The sequence below is a fragment of the Melozone crissalis genome, unplaced genomic scaffold, assembly GCF_028551555.1.
Source record: "Melozone crissalis strain CALT ecotype California unplaced genomic scaffold, PUWL_Pcris_2 ptg000018l_1, whole genome shotgun sequence".
NCBI classification, from domain to species: Eukaryota; Metazoa; Chordata; class Aves; order Passeriformes; family Passerellidae; genus Melozone; species Melozone crissalis.
Genome location: NW_026535796.1, coordinates 4,252,704 through 4,270,396, shown reverse-complemented (window position 1 = coordinate 4,270,396; position 17,693 = coordinate 4,252,704). Strand labels below are relative to the sequence as shown.

Genomic DNA, 17,693 nt, shown 5'->3' with positions numbered 1-17,693 from the left:
GAAGACAAGAGGCTGTAAAAGGACCACACACAATGTGCTGTGCAATGAGCACTTTACTGCAAATATTGTGTATGGAAATGGAGGTCTCTGAAAACATAGATACACTCTAGAGTGAAGTATGAGTTGAGTAAAAAACTGAAGAATCTGAGGCCAACAGACAAGTACAACTTCCAGATTTCATTACTGGTTTCATATTAGCAGTGATGTGCTTCAGCTTCCTGAATTGAATCTGGAGCCTTCCCAGAAATGGCTGTGTGGGGTTCAGGATCAGCCCCAAATTATTTCATCTCATTGCAGCCTCTGGTGTGGGTGTTTGTGTAGCTGCTTCTTTCTATAGTCTGTGTAGAGACTGAGTGTACAGTCTGTGGAGTTTCAGAATTCCCATCCAAAGCAGCATAATGATGCTGCATTGATGTATCCGCTCCTTGAAGCCTTCCTGACAAGGAGCCCAGATAATCTGCACAAACACCTGGATGGGAGATGCCATGGATGAATGCTTTCTCTGCTTGGCCTGGGTTACTCCTGAGCTTGTAGAATGGAGCAAGTCAAAGAAGACTTATCAAATGAAAAAATTAATTGAATCTCCAGAGGCTTTGTTATCTCAGTTCTTTATGTAGAAAACTCCAAGACAGCTGTTGTTAAATGCACAGATTAGGTGAGACTCAGGATTCAGCTTCCAGAACCTCACAAGTGTCACTGTGGAGATGTCCAAAAATCCTTGGGTTCATTTTCATAAATCCCAGAGGGTGTTCACCTGCTGGGTCTGTGTTTGAACTGGGAACCTTGTGTCCCAGGATGTTTTCTCCAAGTCACCCAAGGTGCCAACATTCTTTTGCTGTTTTTTTCTGTCAGGAAACATCAAATGCTTCTCCTGTGATTCTCAGAGTGGACCCCCAGGGCTTTTACGTGTACTGGACCTATCAGAGCACGGTAAGTGCTGAGGCCGCACAGCTCGGGCTCCAGCCAGCTCAGGTTTGTGTGAGATGGCAACGCTGCAAGTGCTCGAGTCCTGCACTTGGGAGCAAACTGCCACACTTATTCCTCTTAGTAGGGACACCCCACCATGGAGTGAGAGCTGCTCAGTGGCAGGTTGGTCTTCACAGCACCAGGAAAGTGCAAGAACTGAAGGTGTGAGTGTGGCCTTTCTGTGCCTTTCATGCTTTCACATTTTTTGACTCCTGCAAAGCTTATGTGTCCTTCAAAGGACTTCATGAAGAACAGTTTTACTGATATCACTGCTACCACTAAATTTTTTTACTGATACCAGTATAAAACCAGTGCTGATATACCTGTCACCCAGCAAGATACAGGATTCTCCTAACCTGTGCAGTGGGGCCATTAACTGACTCATTGGGCTTTTAGACCTTTTAATTAAAAAAGTAGTGACCGTAGTGATGTAGGGCCTACATGGAGTCTGGAGAGCAAGTTGTGCTCAGGGTGATGTTTGCAGCTGCTGGAGGAGAGGGAGAGACAACACATGGAGGAAAGAGAATTCAGTTCCTCACTGATGAGTACATCAAATGATGGAGAGGGACGTGGAAGGCTGGCCTTACTTCCGCTTTCCAGAGCGGGCTGTGGTTCGGCTCTACTTCCTCCGCCTGCCCTACATGCCATGGCAGTCAGACAGTCCTGCCCAGGCCTGGCCAGGGACCTGGTGGGTTTGGGTGGGCTCTGCCTTTCCAGAGATTGTGGAATCTCTGCCACAGCCACATCCCCTGAGAACAGTGTCACAATGCTGGGGACTGTCACACCCCTTGGTGTCACTCCCGTTCTGCTTTCAAGGTCCACTCAGGCAGTAGAATATCTGCTCTAAGGGTGCCAGCAGGATGAAGAGGAGCACAAAGTGAGACAGGGGGAGCTGGTGTCACCATGGAAAGGGAGATACTTCATTGGGATACCTGGGGAAGGGGCTGGGGGAAGGAAGCTTAGCTGCCACAAGGAAAGCCAGACTGGAAGGGGTCACACATTCCTGGTTAGCAGCTAAAGTAAACTGAACTGCTTTTGCACTAGAGACTCGGAACGGAGTGGGATTAGGAGTGAAATTACTTCCTGCTTAACAATAAAATGGGGATACTAGCCAGAAGACATGGCATCCACATTGTCCTCTAATGTGATCTTGGAAAATAATATTATCTGCTACAACAAGTATAATTTGTTCTCCAGATCCATGGTGAGAAGAAAAATTAGTAACAGAGGAAGGAAATTCAGGCTGGATATTAAAAGAACAAACAAGACAGCAAGCCAGTAGTGAGGACACGGAGGGGCTGCCTGGGGAAGGCTGTGCAGTGGGAATGGCTTCCCTCCCTGCCTTGTTCCTGCTGGGAGAGCTCTTCCACAGGGAAAGACACTAAGCCATGGAGTGCTTTCCTTCCTCCTTTGTCTTTCCTCATTTTGTTTTTGTCCTTTTTCTGTTTGTAGGAAAGAGAAATTCTGGATATCACCAGCATCCGAGATACCCGAGCGGGGCGGTTTGCCAAAACGCCCAAGGTGAGGCCACAGCTTCTTTCTGCCCTGTGTTTCAGTGGGAAGGCAGGGCTGCCTGAGGTTTTGGTGGGCTCAGGCAGCTTGTCCTGGATTTCTGTAGGAAGAAGCTAGAGAGGATCTCATCTCCTTACATCACAGCTATGTAAATACAGAAAAGCCATCTTGACTCTTGTCCCTGACCTCCCAGGGGCCCTCTGTGCTCCCAAAAGCAGCACTTCCAGACTGTGGTAGATGGGCTCATTGGGAGGAATATGTCAGAAAGCCAGGAGAACCAATTCCCCTTCCAAGTGCCCTGCTGCACTGCTAAGTCCTGCTGGAGACTGATGCTCCTGCACTGAGACACTGGAGCTGCTCTTGTGTAAGGATACACAGGGTACCCACAAACCTGGGGTTACAATGCCACTCCAACAGTGTGTGCTGGGATCTTCCCTTTAAAGGGAAGAAAATGCATTTTCAGAAAAAGTGGTTTGTTTCTTTACCCCCCCATATATTTTTACATTTGCACATGATCAGGGCTTTGTTCTCAATTTCAGTTATAATTGAAGATTCTTGCAGCCCTTGTTAGGACTTTGCTTCTGGGACTTTGTTTGTTTTTAACTTTTCCATGTATGGAAAAGGCAAGCAGAGAACTGCAGTAAAGCACAAAGGTGGAAAAGGGACCAAAGAAGTAAAGCTGATGCATCATGTGGTGACATAGGTGACTCTCTAAGGCAAAGGGGAAAGGTTTTGCAATATCTCCTGAGCCTCAAGCAGCCTTTTGTATAAGTTGTGTGGCTGTTTTCTCAATCTGCTCTGAAAATGTCTATTCAGAGCTCCCCAAGAGTGGTATTTTTCAAAATACCATAAAAAGGTGGGGGCTAAAGGCACAGCAGAGCTCAAGAACAGTGCCCATCATAAAAATCATATCTCCTTCAGAGAAACTGCCTTTCTCCTTAGAAGCTCACTAGACTGGAACATACTTCAGTTTTCAATGAGCCTAAAACTTTGTCAGCAACTTGTTTTGTGGGAATTGTGCTTTAAAAATGCTGTCAGAGGTTGGATTTTCATTTGAGAGAATAAAATATTTGGGGCTGTTTGAGTTGGTGCTGCCCTCCAGATGGGACACACTAAGAGGCTGACTTAAAGGAGATACTCTTTTCTAGGGTGTTAAACTTTGAGAAATGACCTGTTGACAAAATGAATTGATCTTTGATATAGGTAATAAATTGCTGGGGGAAGCACTGAGGCCATGGCTGGATGTCCTGATGGTAACAGAAGGCTGGAGATGGCCTAGATTTTAAGAAATAGTAAAGGAAGACTAATTGGAGAGTACCAAGAGAAGACAGTAGTTTGCCAATGGTACAGAGTTATTTGGAGTAATAAAATCAGGCTGGTTTGTAGGAAGACCTTAAATTGCTGATTGAATGCATGATCTAATGAGTGATACATTTTATACAGATAAAAATCAGGCAATGCATACAGAAAAAAATCCCTCATCCTTCTCTAATAACAGGCTCTGAGTTGACTCTTGCTACTCAGAAAACATCGTGGGTGTGTGGTAAAATATCAATGTAGTGTTCAGCAGTATTTGCCTCCGAAAAGTAAATTGTATCTTCATAATAATTTCCTTATAATCTCTAAGTTGTGCTATTGTTTACACCCCAAATTGATCCATATTTATGTGCAATTCTAGTGTACTCTCAAATTTAGTGAGAACTGGAAAAGGTATGGAAGAGCAGCAGGATTAACAAAGGAATGAAGTGGCTGCTGGGGGCAGAGCATCTGAGTGGGAGGGACTGTGTTCTGGCAGAAGGAGTAAGGTGAAGGGGATGTGGAGTGCTGTAACATCAGCAGTTGAATGGAGAAGGGGAGCACGAAATGCTTACTCAGAGTTTGAAGCAATTAGTCAGGGTTTCTTCCAGTGCAGGATCTCCATTTAAGGTGGAATTTTCCAGAGGTAGGAGTGGCACAAGCAGGAGGTGCTGCTGACTGTCCCACCTCAGATCACCATGCCATTGGTAATGCTTCCTGCCCAGTCATGGAAATGTGAGTATAAAAAGTCAGTACAAGAAGGAAATGCCCTTAGGGGGTTATTAAATGTGAGATAATGTCTCTGGGTTAGGAAGCTGCTGAATCCCAGATTGCTGGGAGCTGCAGGAATGTGTCAAAGAAGTGCCAGTGCATATGCCCTGTTCCAATGCTTTTCCCTAGGCACCTGGATGGAGATCTTTGTTCTAGTTGTTGTAATAGGCCAGGGATGGGATTTTAGAGCCATGGGAATTGGCTGCAGCTCATTTTTGAAGAACAGTGAAGCAAGGGTCAAGCACTGACTGATTTATTAAATATTCTCAGTGGGCAGAAGTGATGCACTTGATGACAACCTTTGCTGTGAAAATCCCAAGTGCTCTTTGAATTCTGCATTTTACAGAGACTCATTTGAAATAAGTCCCCTTTTTATTTCAGGGAGTTTTCTGGAATTCTGTGATAACATGTAGTAAAATACACTAGATTGGCTCCTTATCCATCTTTTCCTTGTGGAGCCTGGGAGGCCTTATGTGGGCACCAAAGGGGTGTTGAACCAAGATGTGCCATCTGGGTCTGGAAGATTGTTACTTACACATAGCACTGCTATCCTTGATGCCTCTGGCTTAAAGCCCTCAGGGTCGTGTTCATTTGGCTGTCCTGAGAGCAGAAGTTCACAAAGGAATGCAGAAAGCAGGGAAAAATTCTTCACATGAACCACCACACCCTCCACATGGGGCAGCTGTGTCTGGGGCGTTGTTACAAAAGGCATTAATATAAAAAACTGGTGTGGTGAAGCAAATAAAAATCTGTTTAGAGGTGGAAGAATGAACATGGGTGCTCTTCTGCCCTGTTACAAAATAGTAGCTTGGAATGGTTGTAGAATAGAATAACTGCTGGAATTAATACAAAGAGCTATTTCACTGCCTGAAGGTGAAGAAGAAATGAGCCATCAGCCTTGTTTAGGACAAGAAGAGCAGGATCACAGCTGTAGGAAGAACTGTGGATGGCACCAGCAATAAAAAGAACATCATTTCCCCTTCCCTGCAAGTGATGCCCCAGTCAGTCTGCAGCTGCTCTGAGGCAAAGCTTGTGGCCTGGTTTTCCTGCTGGATTGTTACTGAAAGAAGTCCAGAGGAAGGAGAGTGCTGTATGGAGAGCATCTGTGCCACTGCTTTCCACAGCAAGGGGCTGTGCAGGTTTGGGCTGTGGCTCAAGGGTGTAACCTGCCCTCAGTTTTCCAGTCCTGTGGCACAGAGAAGTCTCCCTGGGAGGGGGTGGGTCCGTGTGGGTGTTGGGAGTTCCCTGCTTTCAGTAGCACCTTCCCACAACTGCCTGCTCAGAGGTTTGGGGTTTTTCTTTGTAACCTCTACACACAGCAAGAATAATAACACCAAAGCAGCCACGTGAAAAACCACTTGAGAAGAGACCTGCTGCCGTGGCACTGCCAGCACAGGTCACAGCTGGAGCCCTGGCCATGGTTAGGGATGCTTAGGGAGCAGGTGAAGCACGGAAAGGGACTCACCAGGGGCTGCCAGCCATAGGAGCAGCCTCCAAATGGAATTGGCCCTTGCCTGCCTTCCCCAGTCCTTGCCTCACCACAGAGCAGAATCTTCCCCCGCCCCTCCTACGCAGGGCTCCCCTGTGAGGTTCTTTGAGGGTGGCTCCGCGTTTCTGCCGTGACTTTTCTTTGCGGAATTTTTTTTTTTTTTTTTTACGTGGGGTAGAGCGAACTTTGGCATGTGTTCAAGAGAATAATAAAGATAAGAATGAGCAGTGCTGTTGAACAGCAAGGAGACAAGATTAAAAAGCTATTGACTGTAGTTCAGCAGTGTGCTGATACAGATTGGGCTGTTATTTACAATCAGGTCTGTGCTTTCTTTTCAGTAATGAGGAACAATAAGGGCTGCTCCATTTGTGGGGCTTCTTGTGGTTTCTTTTTTAAGGCACCAAGACCCTGGAATGCTGACAGAGAATCTAATAATAATAAAGGCCAAAATACATGATGTTTTAGGCCAGACTTCTGGCTATTGGCTGTGTCTTGGGGTTTGTTTAGATGTTTTAGGAGGCATTGGCTTTGAGGCAGACATATTTTTTAATAAAAACAAAAGTTGTACTTTCTGACTGTCATGATTATAAACCATCTTCATGCTCTGTCCTCATTCTGTTGGTGTTGGACCTGGAGCTACAGCCTGAACTGCACATGTACAAGAAGAAAATTGTACCAAAGCATTTCACTCATCACGTTTTGAGACGATAAAGTTAAAGCCAGTGGAATTGTTTAGGAACCCTGCAGGACAATCGCAGTGCCCTCACAGTTGTGGCTGTGAGCCACAGGCTCTAAACACTGTGGGTGGTCAGTGGTTCTGCTGCAGCACAGAGGCTGACGAGCTCTGGCATTGGGATTGAGCAACTTGTGAGCCCAGGATGGAGCTGAACTAAGTCTAACTCCAGCCCTCCAACTGGAGAGTGATCATGTGGAGCCATATGGAGGCACCAATCTGTGAGCGTGCAAGAGAGAGGCAGGTAGCAGCCTGTGTCTGGCAAAGGATTTATGAGTGGTGGAGCAGGAGCTGAGCAAGGAAATGGGCACGTGTGGGTGATGACCTTTGCCATGCTGGGCCCTCCTGCTTCTGCCATCGTTGTGCAGTGAGTTCTGGGGCCACAACATCCACAGTGACACATTCTTCTCTGTCCCTGGCAGCATGTCCCTGCTGGATTGCGGAATACCATGGGCTATTCTGTGCTTGGGACTCTGAGCTGCTGATTTTCCAGTTCCTTTAGGTAAAACACTGAGGGCTGGGAGTGCTTCACTGTGGATTTTTGTCTGCCTGTGTCCCTAAGATGCTTGGCACAGGGACAGGTTGGCCCTCCCCATTCCACAGCCGATATCTCCAGTGCGGAGCAGCAAGGCCAATGGGGACAGGAGTGTTACCTCCAGAGTCAAAGGCATCCCCCAAATATCTTGGGGCTTCCTTTTTCCCTTCTGACAACCAAATAAGAGCTCTCTTCTCCAAAAGAGAAGATGTGTTGTCCTTGTGCCACAAGACACAGCTCTGTCAGGGCACAGCAACAAACAGGTCCTGCAGTCAGTTGGCTCTGCCCCCTCTCAAGCAGAGAAAGGACCGTCCCTCTCCATCCTGTGTCTGTCTCTGACTCTTTGTTTATATTTGCATGAGAATTTGCTTCTCTCTGGACTGTGGATCTCTGTAGAGCTGAGGATTTTAGGGAAATCAGGAGGGTGGGACATGAAACTCCAGCTGACTCCATATTTCAGCCACTCTGCTAATAGGTTGTTTTTTGCTTGTCTGGGTTTTTTTAAGGAGATTTGCTAAGAGTGTTTCCCTTCTGATTTGCATGGCTAATATGCGTGTCCTGCTTTTCATGCAGCAATTCCTATTTTTCCTTTATGGCTGCCTGCAAGGTGACAGTGAGTAATCCCAGGGTAAAGCTGTGACACAAGGCGCTCAAGGAGTGCAGGTTGTGAAAGAGCCATGATGTGGCATCAGGTTCAGAGCTCCTGCACACAAGTCTCTGGTCCTCTCTCCACATCTTCCTTGGGTGTTGGATGCATCACTGCCTGGATAAGAGCAAAAGTGCTTGGCTTGCTGGGGACATGGCCCGGTCAGAGAGGTCTGGAGAGTGCCAGGTGACAAATGTCTGCTAGGGAGTAGCGAGAGTAGCGTGCAGAGAAGGAAGGGGTGGGTGGAGCCCCGGATAACAAATACAGGAAATGAGTTCAGCACAACCACAAGTTCACCATTGTTTGGGCCTCCTCTCCTGTACAGCCCTGGAGCTGAACAAATGCTGGTGCATTTGCAAGATGAGTTAAAATCCCAACATTTTGCTGCTGGCACTGGAAAGCTGAGCTCCAACAAGGAGTTGCCATGAGCTTGGGAAGGAGATGTGGGTGTTTGGTGGTGCTCAGTTCTGTGAAAGAAAATGGCTCACGAGGCAAGAAGGAGCCATTTTAGAAATCCCCTTGTAGAAAATAGGCAAATCATATTCCTTCCCTTCCCTCCCTTCAAATGCTCTGGGATAAACAGGTTGCAGAGTTACCCCCTTGGAAAGTTGCTTTTCCAAAATAAGAGACAGCAGTCAGATGATCCAGAGTTACAACCCACCCTGTCCTGTTTTTCTTAAAGATGCCTGTTTGCTATTGCTGTGACAAAATAGCAAATGCTTCAGAAATTAGGAAAATTGAAGTAAAAAAATTCTGCAGTGTGTATTCAGCTGTGTGTGTAACATGGTGCTGAAACCTGAAAGTGCTGAAACCTAAAGGTGCTCTCAGATTCCAGCTCCAGTTTAAGTTCCAAGTCTGACCTGCTCTAGCAATCCCAGACTGTGGATTTGCCCTGTTTCTAAAGGAGAGCAGGTGCTCTGACAGCTCCCTGTTTGCTTGGCTTGGAGAGGGATTTGTCCTGCTTCAGATAAGGGATTCCTGTGCTTTATTCTAGGAATGGAAATTTTTATCTTCCCATTATAAATAGCACCATCAGTAAAACTCTAGGATACCTTGGATACCTTGGCTTAGTGACACCATGCATAGGAATGCAGAAAATGATGAATAATTTAAAGCATTCTATAAATACTTTCATATGGTGCTGCAATCCAAGTACCACTAATCGGATGAGCCTTACACTTAACAAAACAAGTCTCTGGTGAGCCATTGCTGTAGGGTACTGGAATTGCTATGGAAAAAACCACTACTACCAACTGACAGCAGCAGAAGATGGGGCTTGGAGGGGAAGAAGCCAACTCTGAAGTGACAGGGGGTCCCAAAAACCAGGTGTCACACTAATACACTTTCTAGTGTGTGTATTTTGATAAAATCAACTGGTTACACCTGGCACAAGCAGGCCAAACCCTCCCTTGCTTGTTTGCAAGTCCAGCCTGAAGTTTCAGAAGAAATTTCTTTAAGAGCAGTCTCCAGCTTTGACTTTTTCAGGGTTGTACAGGGATGTTAGTCATGGTGATTTGTCCCATGGAGGATCCAGTAATGCAGACTCCAGAATAAAGATAAAAAATAAGGAAAGCCAAGGAAAGGAAGATTGCATTAAGCAATTCTGCAACCCTTTAGATGCTTTCTGTGAATCTGAACCAATGTGTGTATTGCGGTCTGGTTTTTTTGGGTACAGTTTTCCCTCATTCTCCAATTACTCCCCTCTGTTCTGTTTCTTTTGCAGTCCCCGAAGCTCCGAGATGTTTTTAACTTGGATCACCCTCACAGCACCTTCCTGCTGAAGAACCTGACAATTGTATCTGGTTCTGATATGGTTGACCTCACTTTCCATAACTTTGTGGCCTACAAGGAGGAGATTTGCAAGGTATCAGGGCCTGAGGTCTTGGAAGTACTGGGAACCTCTAAGGATTGGGATATTCATTGGGGAGCAGGAAAGAAGAGGAGACATGATAATGTAAGATAGGAGTTTAAACATAATGCTGAGCTCTTTCAGCATTACTGACAAGGTTATAAACAAGCAGGTTTATGTTCCAGTCAGGTATGGTATCTCCAAAGTTCTAGAAGCTTCTGCCCTGCAAGGAGAAGGACCAGTAGAAACTGGTCATTGTTGTCTTTCATGTGTTTTGTGTGGATGAATAGGCAGCTGAGAGGTAGAAAAGTTTTAGCTCCTAATGTTTATAAGCAGGAGGAAGGTGATAGAGGAAAGCCCAGAAGTCTCAGACAGAATAAGGGGTAAGAGTTTTAAACTGGAAGAAGGTAGATTTTGATTGAATATGAGAAGAATTTCTTCCCTGTGAGGGTGAGGGGCCCTGGCACAGCTTGCCCAGAGAAGCTGTGGTTGTCCCATTCCTGGAAGTGTTCAAGGTCAGATGGGGCTTGGAGCAACCTGGGATAATGGAAGCTGTCCCTGCCCATGGCAGGATGTGGCACTGGATGGGCTTTAAGGTCCCTTCCAACCCAATGATTCCAGGATTCTGTGCCCTTTCCCTGTTTGCTGTGTACTTCCTGGAGCAGTTCAGTAGTTCCCCACTGCCTCTGCCCTGTTTGTTCCAGGACTGGGCTGAGGATATCATGGCCATTGCCCGGAATCCCCTCACGTACAACGCTCCCCGCTCCACCTTCCTAGAGAAAATGTAAGTCCTTTCTGAGCAACTTTTTTCTCTGAAATGTCCATGTCCTGCTCTTTCTGACAGTGCTTGAAAAAAAAAAAAAGACTTCAAAGCATCCAGGTCCCTTGGCAGCCTCCAGACCAAGGCCTGGGTCATGCCAAGGTTAAGCTGATGGTCTGTAGGACCCCGATTTTCAGTTCACTGTTAGATTGTTTTCCCAATTGCATGTTTTTCCTTTCTTCTCACTTAGTGGGATCTCTTAAGATGGTACAAATGCATTTTTGTAATCTTCTTTGGGTTTTTTTCACAGTCTAGTGAAGCTGAAGTTGCAACTGAATGAAGAGGGAAAGATTCCTGTCAGGAAGTGAGTGTGGATATTTGTTTCCTTGTGTGTTCAGTCAGACTACAGGCAGAGCACCTGGTGAGAGGATGGTTGCTCAGTGGCTCCAGCTGTCTGCTCGTCCTGCACCTAAGAGGAGGAGAACTTTCCCTCTGTGTCCAGGCCATGGAAGTGCTCCTGCTGCACTGCCATAGGTGACACATAATTTGACTCTGGAAAGGAAACTTTTTGGCCTTCATCTACAGCAAGAAATGGCTTAAATAGCAGATATAATTTCCTGCTTGTTGCCAAGAAAAGACCAACAAAACAAAGTAACTTTGGTAAAATTCTGATCACAGATTATTTCACAAACCTGAGCTGAAAGGTGGATGAGGTGCAGGATTGTTTCCCTTTCCTGTAAGGAGTTCTCCATCTGGAGAGCTCTTTGCTGGACTCCCCAGCTCACCTGCAGCAGGGCTCCCCTGCTTTTCTTGTCTCTTTCTCCCTGTGTGAGCACTCCAGTCCTCCCACACTTCCTCCATCCCTCAGCCTTCATTCTGGATGCGCATGAGAGTGAAGCAGCCTCTGGGCCTAAGTGCTGGCTTAGGAGCAGAACAGATGGAGATTTGTCCTTCCCTGTCCCCAGCTTGGCCTTGTGCATCAGGTAGGGCTCCCATCAGAATGAGAAACAAAGCCCAGCCTGTCCCTTCTCCCCTGCACTATGTGGCATTAATCTGGAATTGATTTTGTGCCATTCAGTGTCTTCCCAAGAAAAATTGCTTCAGGGCTGGTCCTGTGGTTCCTCTGTGTTGATTTAGCTCATAGAATGACAAAAGGCAGCACTGCCATGTTGAATTCCCTTTTGGGTCCATAAATTATGCTTTGTTTTAAGAATAAGAAGCTGCAGACAGTGCATTTGGGAAGTTCTGAACCACTCTGCTCTAGGTCTGTGCTGTGTTACAGCATCACAAGAGGTGAGCACTAATTACCCCAAATAAATACAGGCTCCAGGGTGTCTTGTAAGGCAGACCTGTGCTGGATTAGGGCTGTGCTGACTAAATGGGCTCCTGGAGGGCTGAGCTTTATTCAACACTAAACATTTTTTGTTATTTGTTTTCTAAACCACCAACCAGCAGAATTTCATTGTCAGAAACCAGAATATTCATCAAAAGGCTGTTAAAAATGTGTAGGTCTATAATGAATAGCACACTAGGGAAGAGTGCTATGAATTAATCTTTAAAATGCAAGCAGGTAGCATTGCTGCAGGGAGAAACCAGCTTATTCCTCTGGAACAAACTAGGAAAAAATATCTGATACAGGATGTACCTCTCCTCAGTGCCCATTTCTTGCAGAATGGTATAAATGCAGACCATTAAATAGCCCACATTAAGAGCAAGGTTTATACAAATACTCAGTACTGCAGGGTAAAAAAATTCCAGTAAAGGCTATAGGTAAACATAAAGCTTTCAAAACTCCTAAAATTCTGAAAATTCCACAAGCATTTGCCTTTCCTTTAAATATGTAAATCCCTCTGGAATCATACCAAGGCTGCTGCAGTTTTGCCTTGCAAAGGGCAGGGTTTGCATGAGCTGCTGCACCCCCATCAGGCACTCCCACCTGGCAGCACAGGGCACTCCTTGTTCCCCTGTTTGCTGTGACTCCAGGAACTTAACAGAACTGAGGCTGTTAAGTGCCTCCATGCACTTACAAATCCAGGTGGATTTATCCGTGGTGGAGACCATGGTGCTGTTGACAGGGATGTTCTAAAAGGAGGGAAAGTTCAGTTATTGTTACTTCTCCCCAGTACCATAGGAAGCACCTCCAAGAGGGGCAGAAAAGGACAGGAGAGGGATTTTGAGTGACAGGGCTCTTACAGAGTCCACTGCAGAAATACAGAACTTCTGCTTTAAATCAGCAGTCAAAAAATGCTGTGTGGGTTTATCAAAGTCAGTCCCTCAGTTACTGCCCTGGAAAAACACTGTCTGTCTTTGCTGGTTCATGTTTGCAGTTATCTTGCCTGTCTCCCTTGCTGTGTATGTGGAGTGTCCTGCACTGCCTGCAGCTCCAGCCCCCCAGCCTCTGTCTTGCCCCATGGTGATGTTTGTTTGCCTGTCTGGTCAGTATTTTTCAGATGTTCCCTGCAGACAAGAAGAGGGTGGAAGAAGCATTAAGAGCTTGTCATCTGCCAAATGGCAAGGTAAGAGTTTCTCTGGTATCCAGAAGTCTCATGAGCTTGAAAAGGATCTTTTTCCCTGCCCTGACTGGGATGCCTTTGGCTGTGAAAAACCATCAGCCAAGATGCTCACAGTTGTTTACCTTACCCTACCACTGCCAGGCTTTAACTCTGGCCTGCTGGCCTCAGCTCTTAGTGTCTTCCAGTAACACTTGTGACTCCAGCACGTGCACTGTGTGGCACAAGGAGCAGCAACACCTGGCCCAGGTGTTCCAGTCATTACTGGGATTGTCACAGCCAAGTGCTGAGCTGTGGCTGTTCATGACAGGTAAGAGCTGTCCCGGGTTTGTGGTCCTGACACATCTTCATTGCATTCTCAGAATGATGCCATCAACCCCGAGGACTTCCCCGTGCCGGTGTACAAGACGTTCCTCATGAATCTGTGTCCACGGCCTGAGATTGATGAGATATTTACCTCACAGTAAGTTTCCCTCGAGCCACAGCCCAGAACTTGGTCTCTTGTGGCAAAAGATAGACAGGAAGGAAGGGATTTGGTGTCATGGGGTTTGTCTGGCCTTAGGCTTAGAAGGGCAGGATCCCAGGTCCTTTAATGCCTTCACTCATGGCCTGAATAAAAAGGATGAGAGCTTAGTGTGCTACAGGACTCTGAAATATATGGGCCCAGAGGGAGGATCAACCTGAGGAAGGATCAACCTCTCCTATGTGAAAAGATTTCTGGGGTAATTCCCAAGCCTTACCTCTGCCCCTCTGTGATTCTCTCACTGCAGCCATCTAAAAGCAAAGCCCTACATGACCAAAGATCACCTGGCAAAGTTCATCAACAAGAAGCAGCGCGACACCCGCCTCAATGACGTCCTCTTCCCACCAGCCAAACCTGAGCAGGTGCAGAGCCTGATAGAGAAGTATGAGCCCAGTGGGTTTAACATCCAGAGAGGTGAGTCTTGTTCAGCCCAAAGCTCTTGCTATACAGGTGGGATGACAGAGCAAAAGATCTTGTGCCCTCTGCCATCCTGCTTTCCAGGGGAGCAGTCAGCCTGCTTCCCACAACTCCCTGTTGTTCCCACAACTCTCTTTCCACCTCCAAAGAGGGGCCAGAACCGTTCTGTTTGGCGACCCTGAACAGCTCTGTTTGCCATGCAGGGCAGCTGTCTCCAGAGGGGATGGTCTGGTTCCTCTGTGGCCCTGAGAACAACCTGATAGTGCTGGACAAGCTGATGCTGTACCAGGACATGACCCAGCCACTCTCGCACTACTACATCAATTCCTCACACAACACCTATCTGACAGGTAGGGCTGTGCCAGGCCAGGCACACCCAGGGACGGGGCAGGGACACAATCAGCCTGGCAGATGTGTGTGCCCTGGGGGATTTGAGGGCTGGGCTGACTCTAAATGCTGTGTGACATGAAGCAGTGTCACCCTGCAACCAAAAACATCTTGTCAGTCTGCCGCATCCACCTGCTGAAGGCTGGCAGAGACTCCTGTTGCCCCTGTGTGTGCAGGAGCTGTCCTGTGTGAGTAGCTAACACTGAGCCCCTCTCCTGCAGCTGGGCAGTTTTCTGGGACGTCCTCTCCCGAAATGTACCGGCAGACGCTGCTGGCCGGCTGCCGCTGCGTGGAGCTGGACTGCTGGAAGGGCCGGCCCCCGGATGAGGAGCCCATCATCACCCACGGCTTCACCATGACAACTGAGATCCTCTTCAAGGTAGGGAAGAGCTTTCTCCATGGATGCTTTCCCCTGCCTGCTTTTAGACTGATTGCTGAGGGAGCCAGATGGCTGAGGATGTTTGAGAGGAAAAGACTGATGGCGAGGTGACAAGTGAATGAATGTGTGGGTAGAAGGAAGAGTGAGCAGATAAGCACTAGGCTGGAGTTTGTACAGTTTTGGAATGGGAGGAGTAGAAGAGAGGTTGATAGCTAGATGAAGATGGATGGATGGATGGATGGATGGATGGATGGATGGATGGATGGATGGATGAATGAGGGAGATGTGGGAAGTCAGGCAGAAGCCATGGAGAGACGGCTGAGCAGAGGTGTGTGTACACTGGGCTGTGCCACAGGATGGATGCACAGAACTGGCAGGAGTTTGGGGGGTTTATAGATAGAGGCACATCAGAGGAGCGAACAGGAAACAGTTAAAATGAGTTAATCTTCTGGTCTGCTGCAGGTTTCTATGGCTGATTGCCTCAAGTGGAGGCTTTTGGAAGAACAGGGTTCAATTCCTTGCTAATGACCTGAGTGTTGGAATGTGTTTTGTGCAGCAGCTGGCTTCCCTGAGGATTCAGCTCCCAGCCTTTGGAAGCACAGCACAAAGCCAGGCAGTACAGGGCATTTATCCACAGCTTGCAAGTTACATACAAAGGCATCACACTGACTTTTTTTCTGCACTTCTTTACACAGCTGCTGCCAACAGGTAGAGGCGCTTTAGAAGTTTTTTTCCAGCTCTTTATTTTTCTTCTGTATCTTCCCCCCAATTCCCATACTTCACTATTACTAAAATATTTATGTGTGAAGGGGAAAAAAAACAACAAACCAAAGCAGTCCTTAAGGTCAGAGGTATTGTCCTCAGACTCAGTTATTTCCAAAGCCCTGTACTATCACTGCTGCTTTTTGCAAAGCAGTTCACTGCAGATGGAACAGAAATAATGGCATTTGTAGCTGCTGTAATTGCAGAGTGCTGCTGAAGCCTGGGACTGTTTCTCAAGGAAATTATAACCTGCTAACACAGCATGTGCTGGGTTTTGGTTTTACATAACACACAGTCCTTCCTTCCACTACAGCTCCTGTGGCCTTTTAGTAGCATTGTCTGAGGCTTCTCCTGAGAGCCTTGAGGCTTCTGTGACAGACTCCCAGTGATCCATGGAGGAGCAGCTATGGCAGCCTCCCTCCCTGCTGAGGTCATGGCTGATCCAGGATTTGGGATGATCAGGGGACTCTTAATTGTAAAGGAGCAAATGGCACTTCTTTACCAATTAGCAGGACCAGAAAGGAAAATAGTGGAAAGTTTGTGGCAGTTTAACAGGGGCTTGGGGAAAATATTATTTTTTCTTACATCATTAATGCTGAAAAGGTTTCCATGGTATTTGCATTTGAAATGTCAGCACAGCTGGTAACTGAACACTCCAGCTCTCTTTGCTGCCAGGCAAAAGGATTTTATAAGCAGCAGAAATGATAGAAAATTGGGCAGGTTCAGAGGTAAGTATGGATAGAGTTTGCAGTGGTTTAATGTGGTGCTGCACACACCTTTCTGTGCCAGTTCAAGGTGCTTGGGGCAGGGGTTTGTCCCTCTGGCCACACACTCTCATGTGCAGTGATGTGTACACTGACCTGTGCAGCAAAACCAAAATCTCACCTTCAGCTTCATTTTGGTGCAAGCTGTTGAGTTTAGCTCAGAGTGCATCCTCTGGAACTGGAAATCTGGGCAGGTGTGAAAAAGATGACACTTCTCACCTTCTTACTGGGAGAAGTTTAGTGACTTTGAAAGGAGCTCCCGAGAGACAGTTATGGAATCTGTTCAGTGGGAGGTCAGCTGTTACTAATGACTGCTGAGCTTCTCTCTGACCATGGCCTCTCCCTCAGGATGCCATCGAGGCCATTGCAGAAAGTGCATTTAAAACATCTCCGTACCCTGTGATCCTGTCCTTCGAGAACCACGTGGACTCGTGAGTATTTGGTGACTGGGAGAACTGGCTGCTGTGTCCAGAGCAGAAAATACACAGGCAAGGGCTGCTGGGTTTTAAGTGAGTGCTGAGCTGAAGTGAAATGTTAATTGAGGTCTCTGAAGCAACCAAAGGTGGGTCAGAGCTGAAAGATGAGCCTTAACCTGCAGAGTGGGGTGATCACAGTTGTGCAGCCTTTTACCTTAGGATTACAGAGTATGAACACAGGAGATGGCTTGGGAATGGGACCTTAACATCTGCATAGCTGAGATGGTTTTCTGGGTAGAGGACATGGACACCTTTTGTTCATGCCAAACTCTGATTTTGGGCATTTGCTTTCCTCTTCGCTCCTGCCTGATCTCTCCTAGGCCCAAGCAGCAGGCAAAGATGGCCGAGTACTGCCGAACAATTTTTGGAGACATGCTGCTGACAGAGCCACTGGAGAAATACCCGGTATGAGGAGCTGGGGCAGGAGGCCACTGGCGAGGCCTTTCTGGAAAACTCGGTCACTCCTGGTGCTGGGAGGTGCCACAACAACAGATACAATGCCATGGACATGGATCCTGGTTCATAGAGATAGGTGGAAAACTCTTGTTGAGCACTCTGTCACCTGAGGGGTTCTGGGCACTGAGCTCTGGGTGGCCAAGGATGTACAGAGGGTACCAGGTGTGTTCTCTATGTGACACCGGTCCAGCTCTGTCTGCTAGCACTTGGAAACAGGAGCAAAGGCCTAATCCTGCTTCTAGCCTGGAAATATTCCCTTCCAGGCACAGGTGGGCAGGTCAGTGTCATGTGCTTGGAATAGCTGAGGAAAGCTCCCCCTCTGCTTGACCTCAGTCTTCATCTTACCTGTACAACAGGTATTTCTGTGGCCCCAGTGACACCTTTGGTGACACAACTGCCCTGCCAGGAGACATGGTTTTAAACATCTGAGCAGGATCTGTGTTCTGCAGGACATGAGGCAGA

At 47.1% G+C, this 17,693-nt stretch overlaps 1 protein-coding gene across 1 annotated transcript in view; it reads left to right on the top strand.

Moving 5' to 3' along the window:
• Positions 1–17,693, top strand: part of PLCB2 (phospholipase C beta 2) — a 34,272-nt gene that overhangs the window by 2,801 nt on the left and 13,778 nt on the right. Inside the window, exons 2-13 of the mRNA XM_054276112.1 lie at positions 853–930; positions 2,419–2,487; positions 9,672–9,812; positions 10,502–10,581; positions 10,868–10,921; positions 12,998–13,073; positions 13,430–13,530; positions 13,838–14,004; positions 14,211–14,357; positions 14,616–14,773; positions 16,648–16,730; positions 17,096–17,180. Coding sequence (XP_054132087.1) covers positions 853–930; positions 2,419–2,487; positions 9,672–9,812; positions 10,502–10,581; positions 10,868–10,921; positions 12,998–13,073; positions 13,430–13,530; positions 13,838–14,004; positions 14,211–14,357; positions 14,616–14,773; positions 16,648–16,730; positions 17,096–17,180 — 1,239 coding nt within the window. The remainder of the gene's footprint in view (positions 1–852; positions 931–2,418; positions 2,488–9,671; positions 9,813–10,501; positions 10,582–10,867; positions 10,922–12,997; positions 13,074–13,429; positions 13,531–13,837; positions 14,005–14,210; positions 14,358–14,615; positions 14,774–16,647; positions 16,731–17,095; positions 17,181–17,693) is intronic.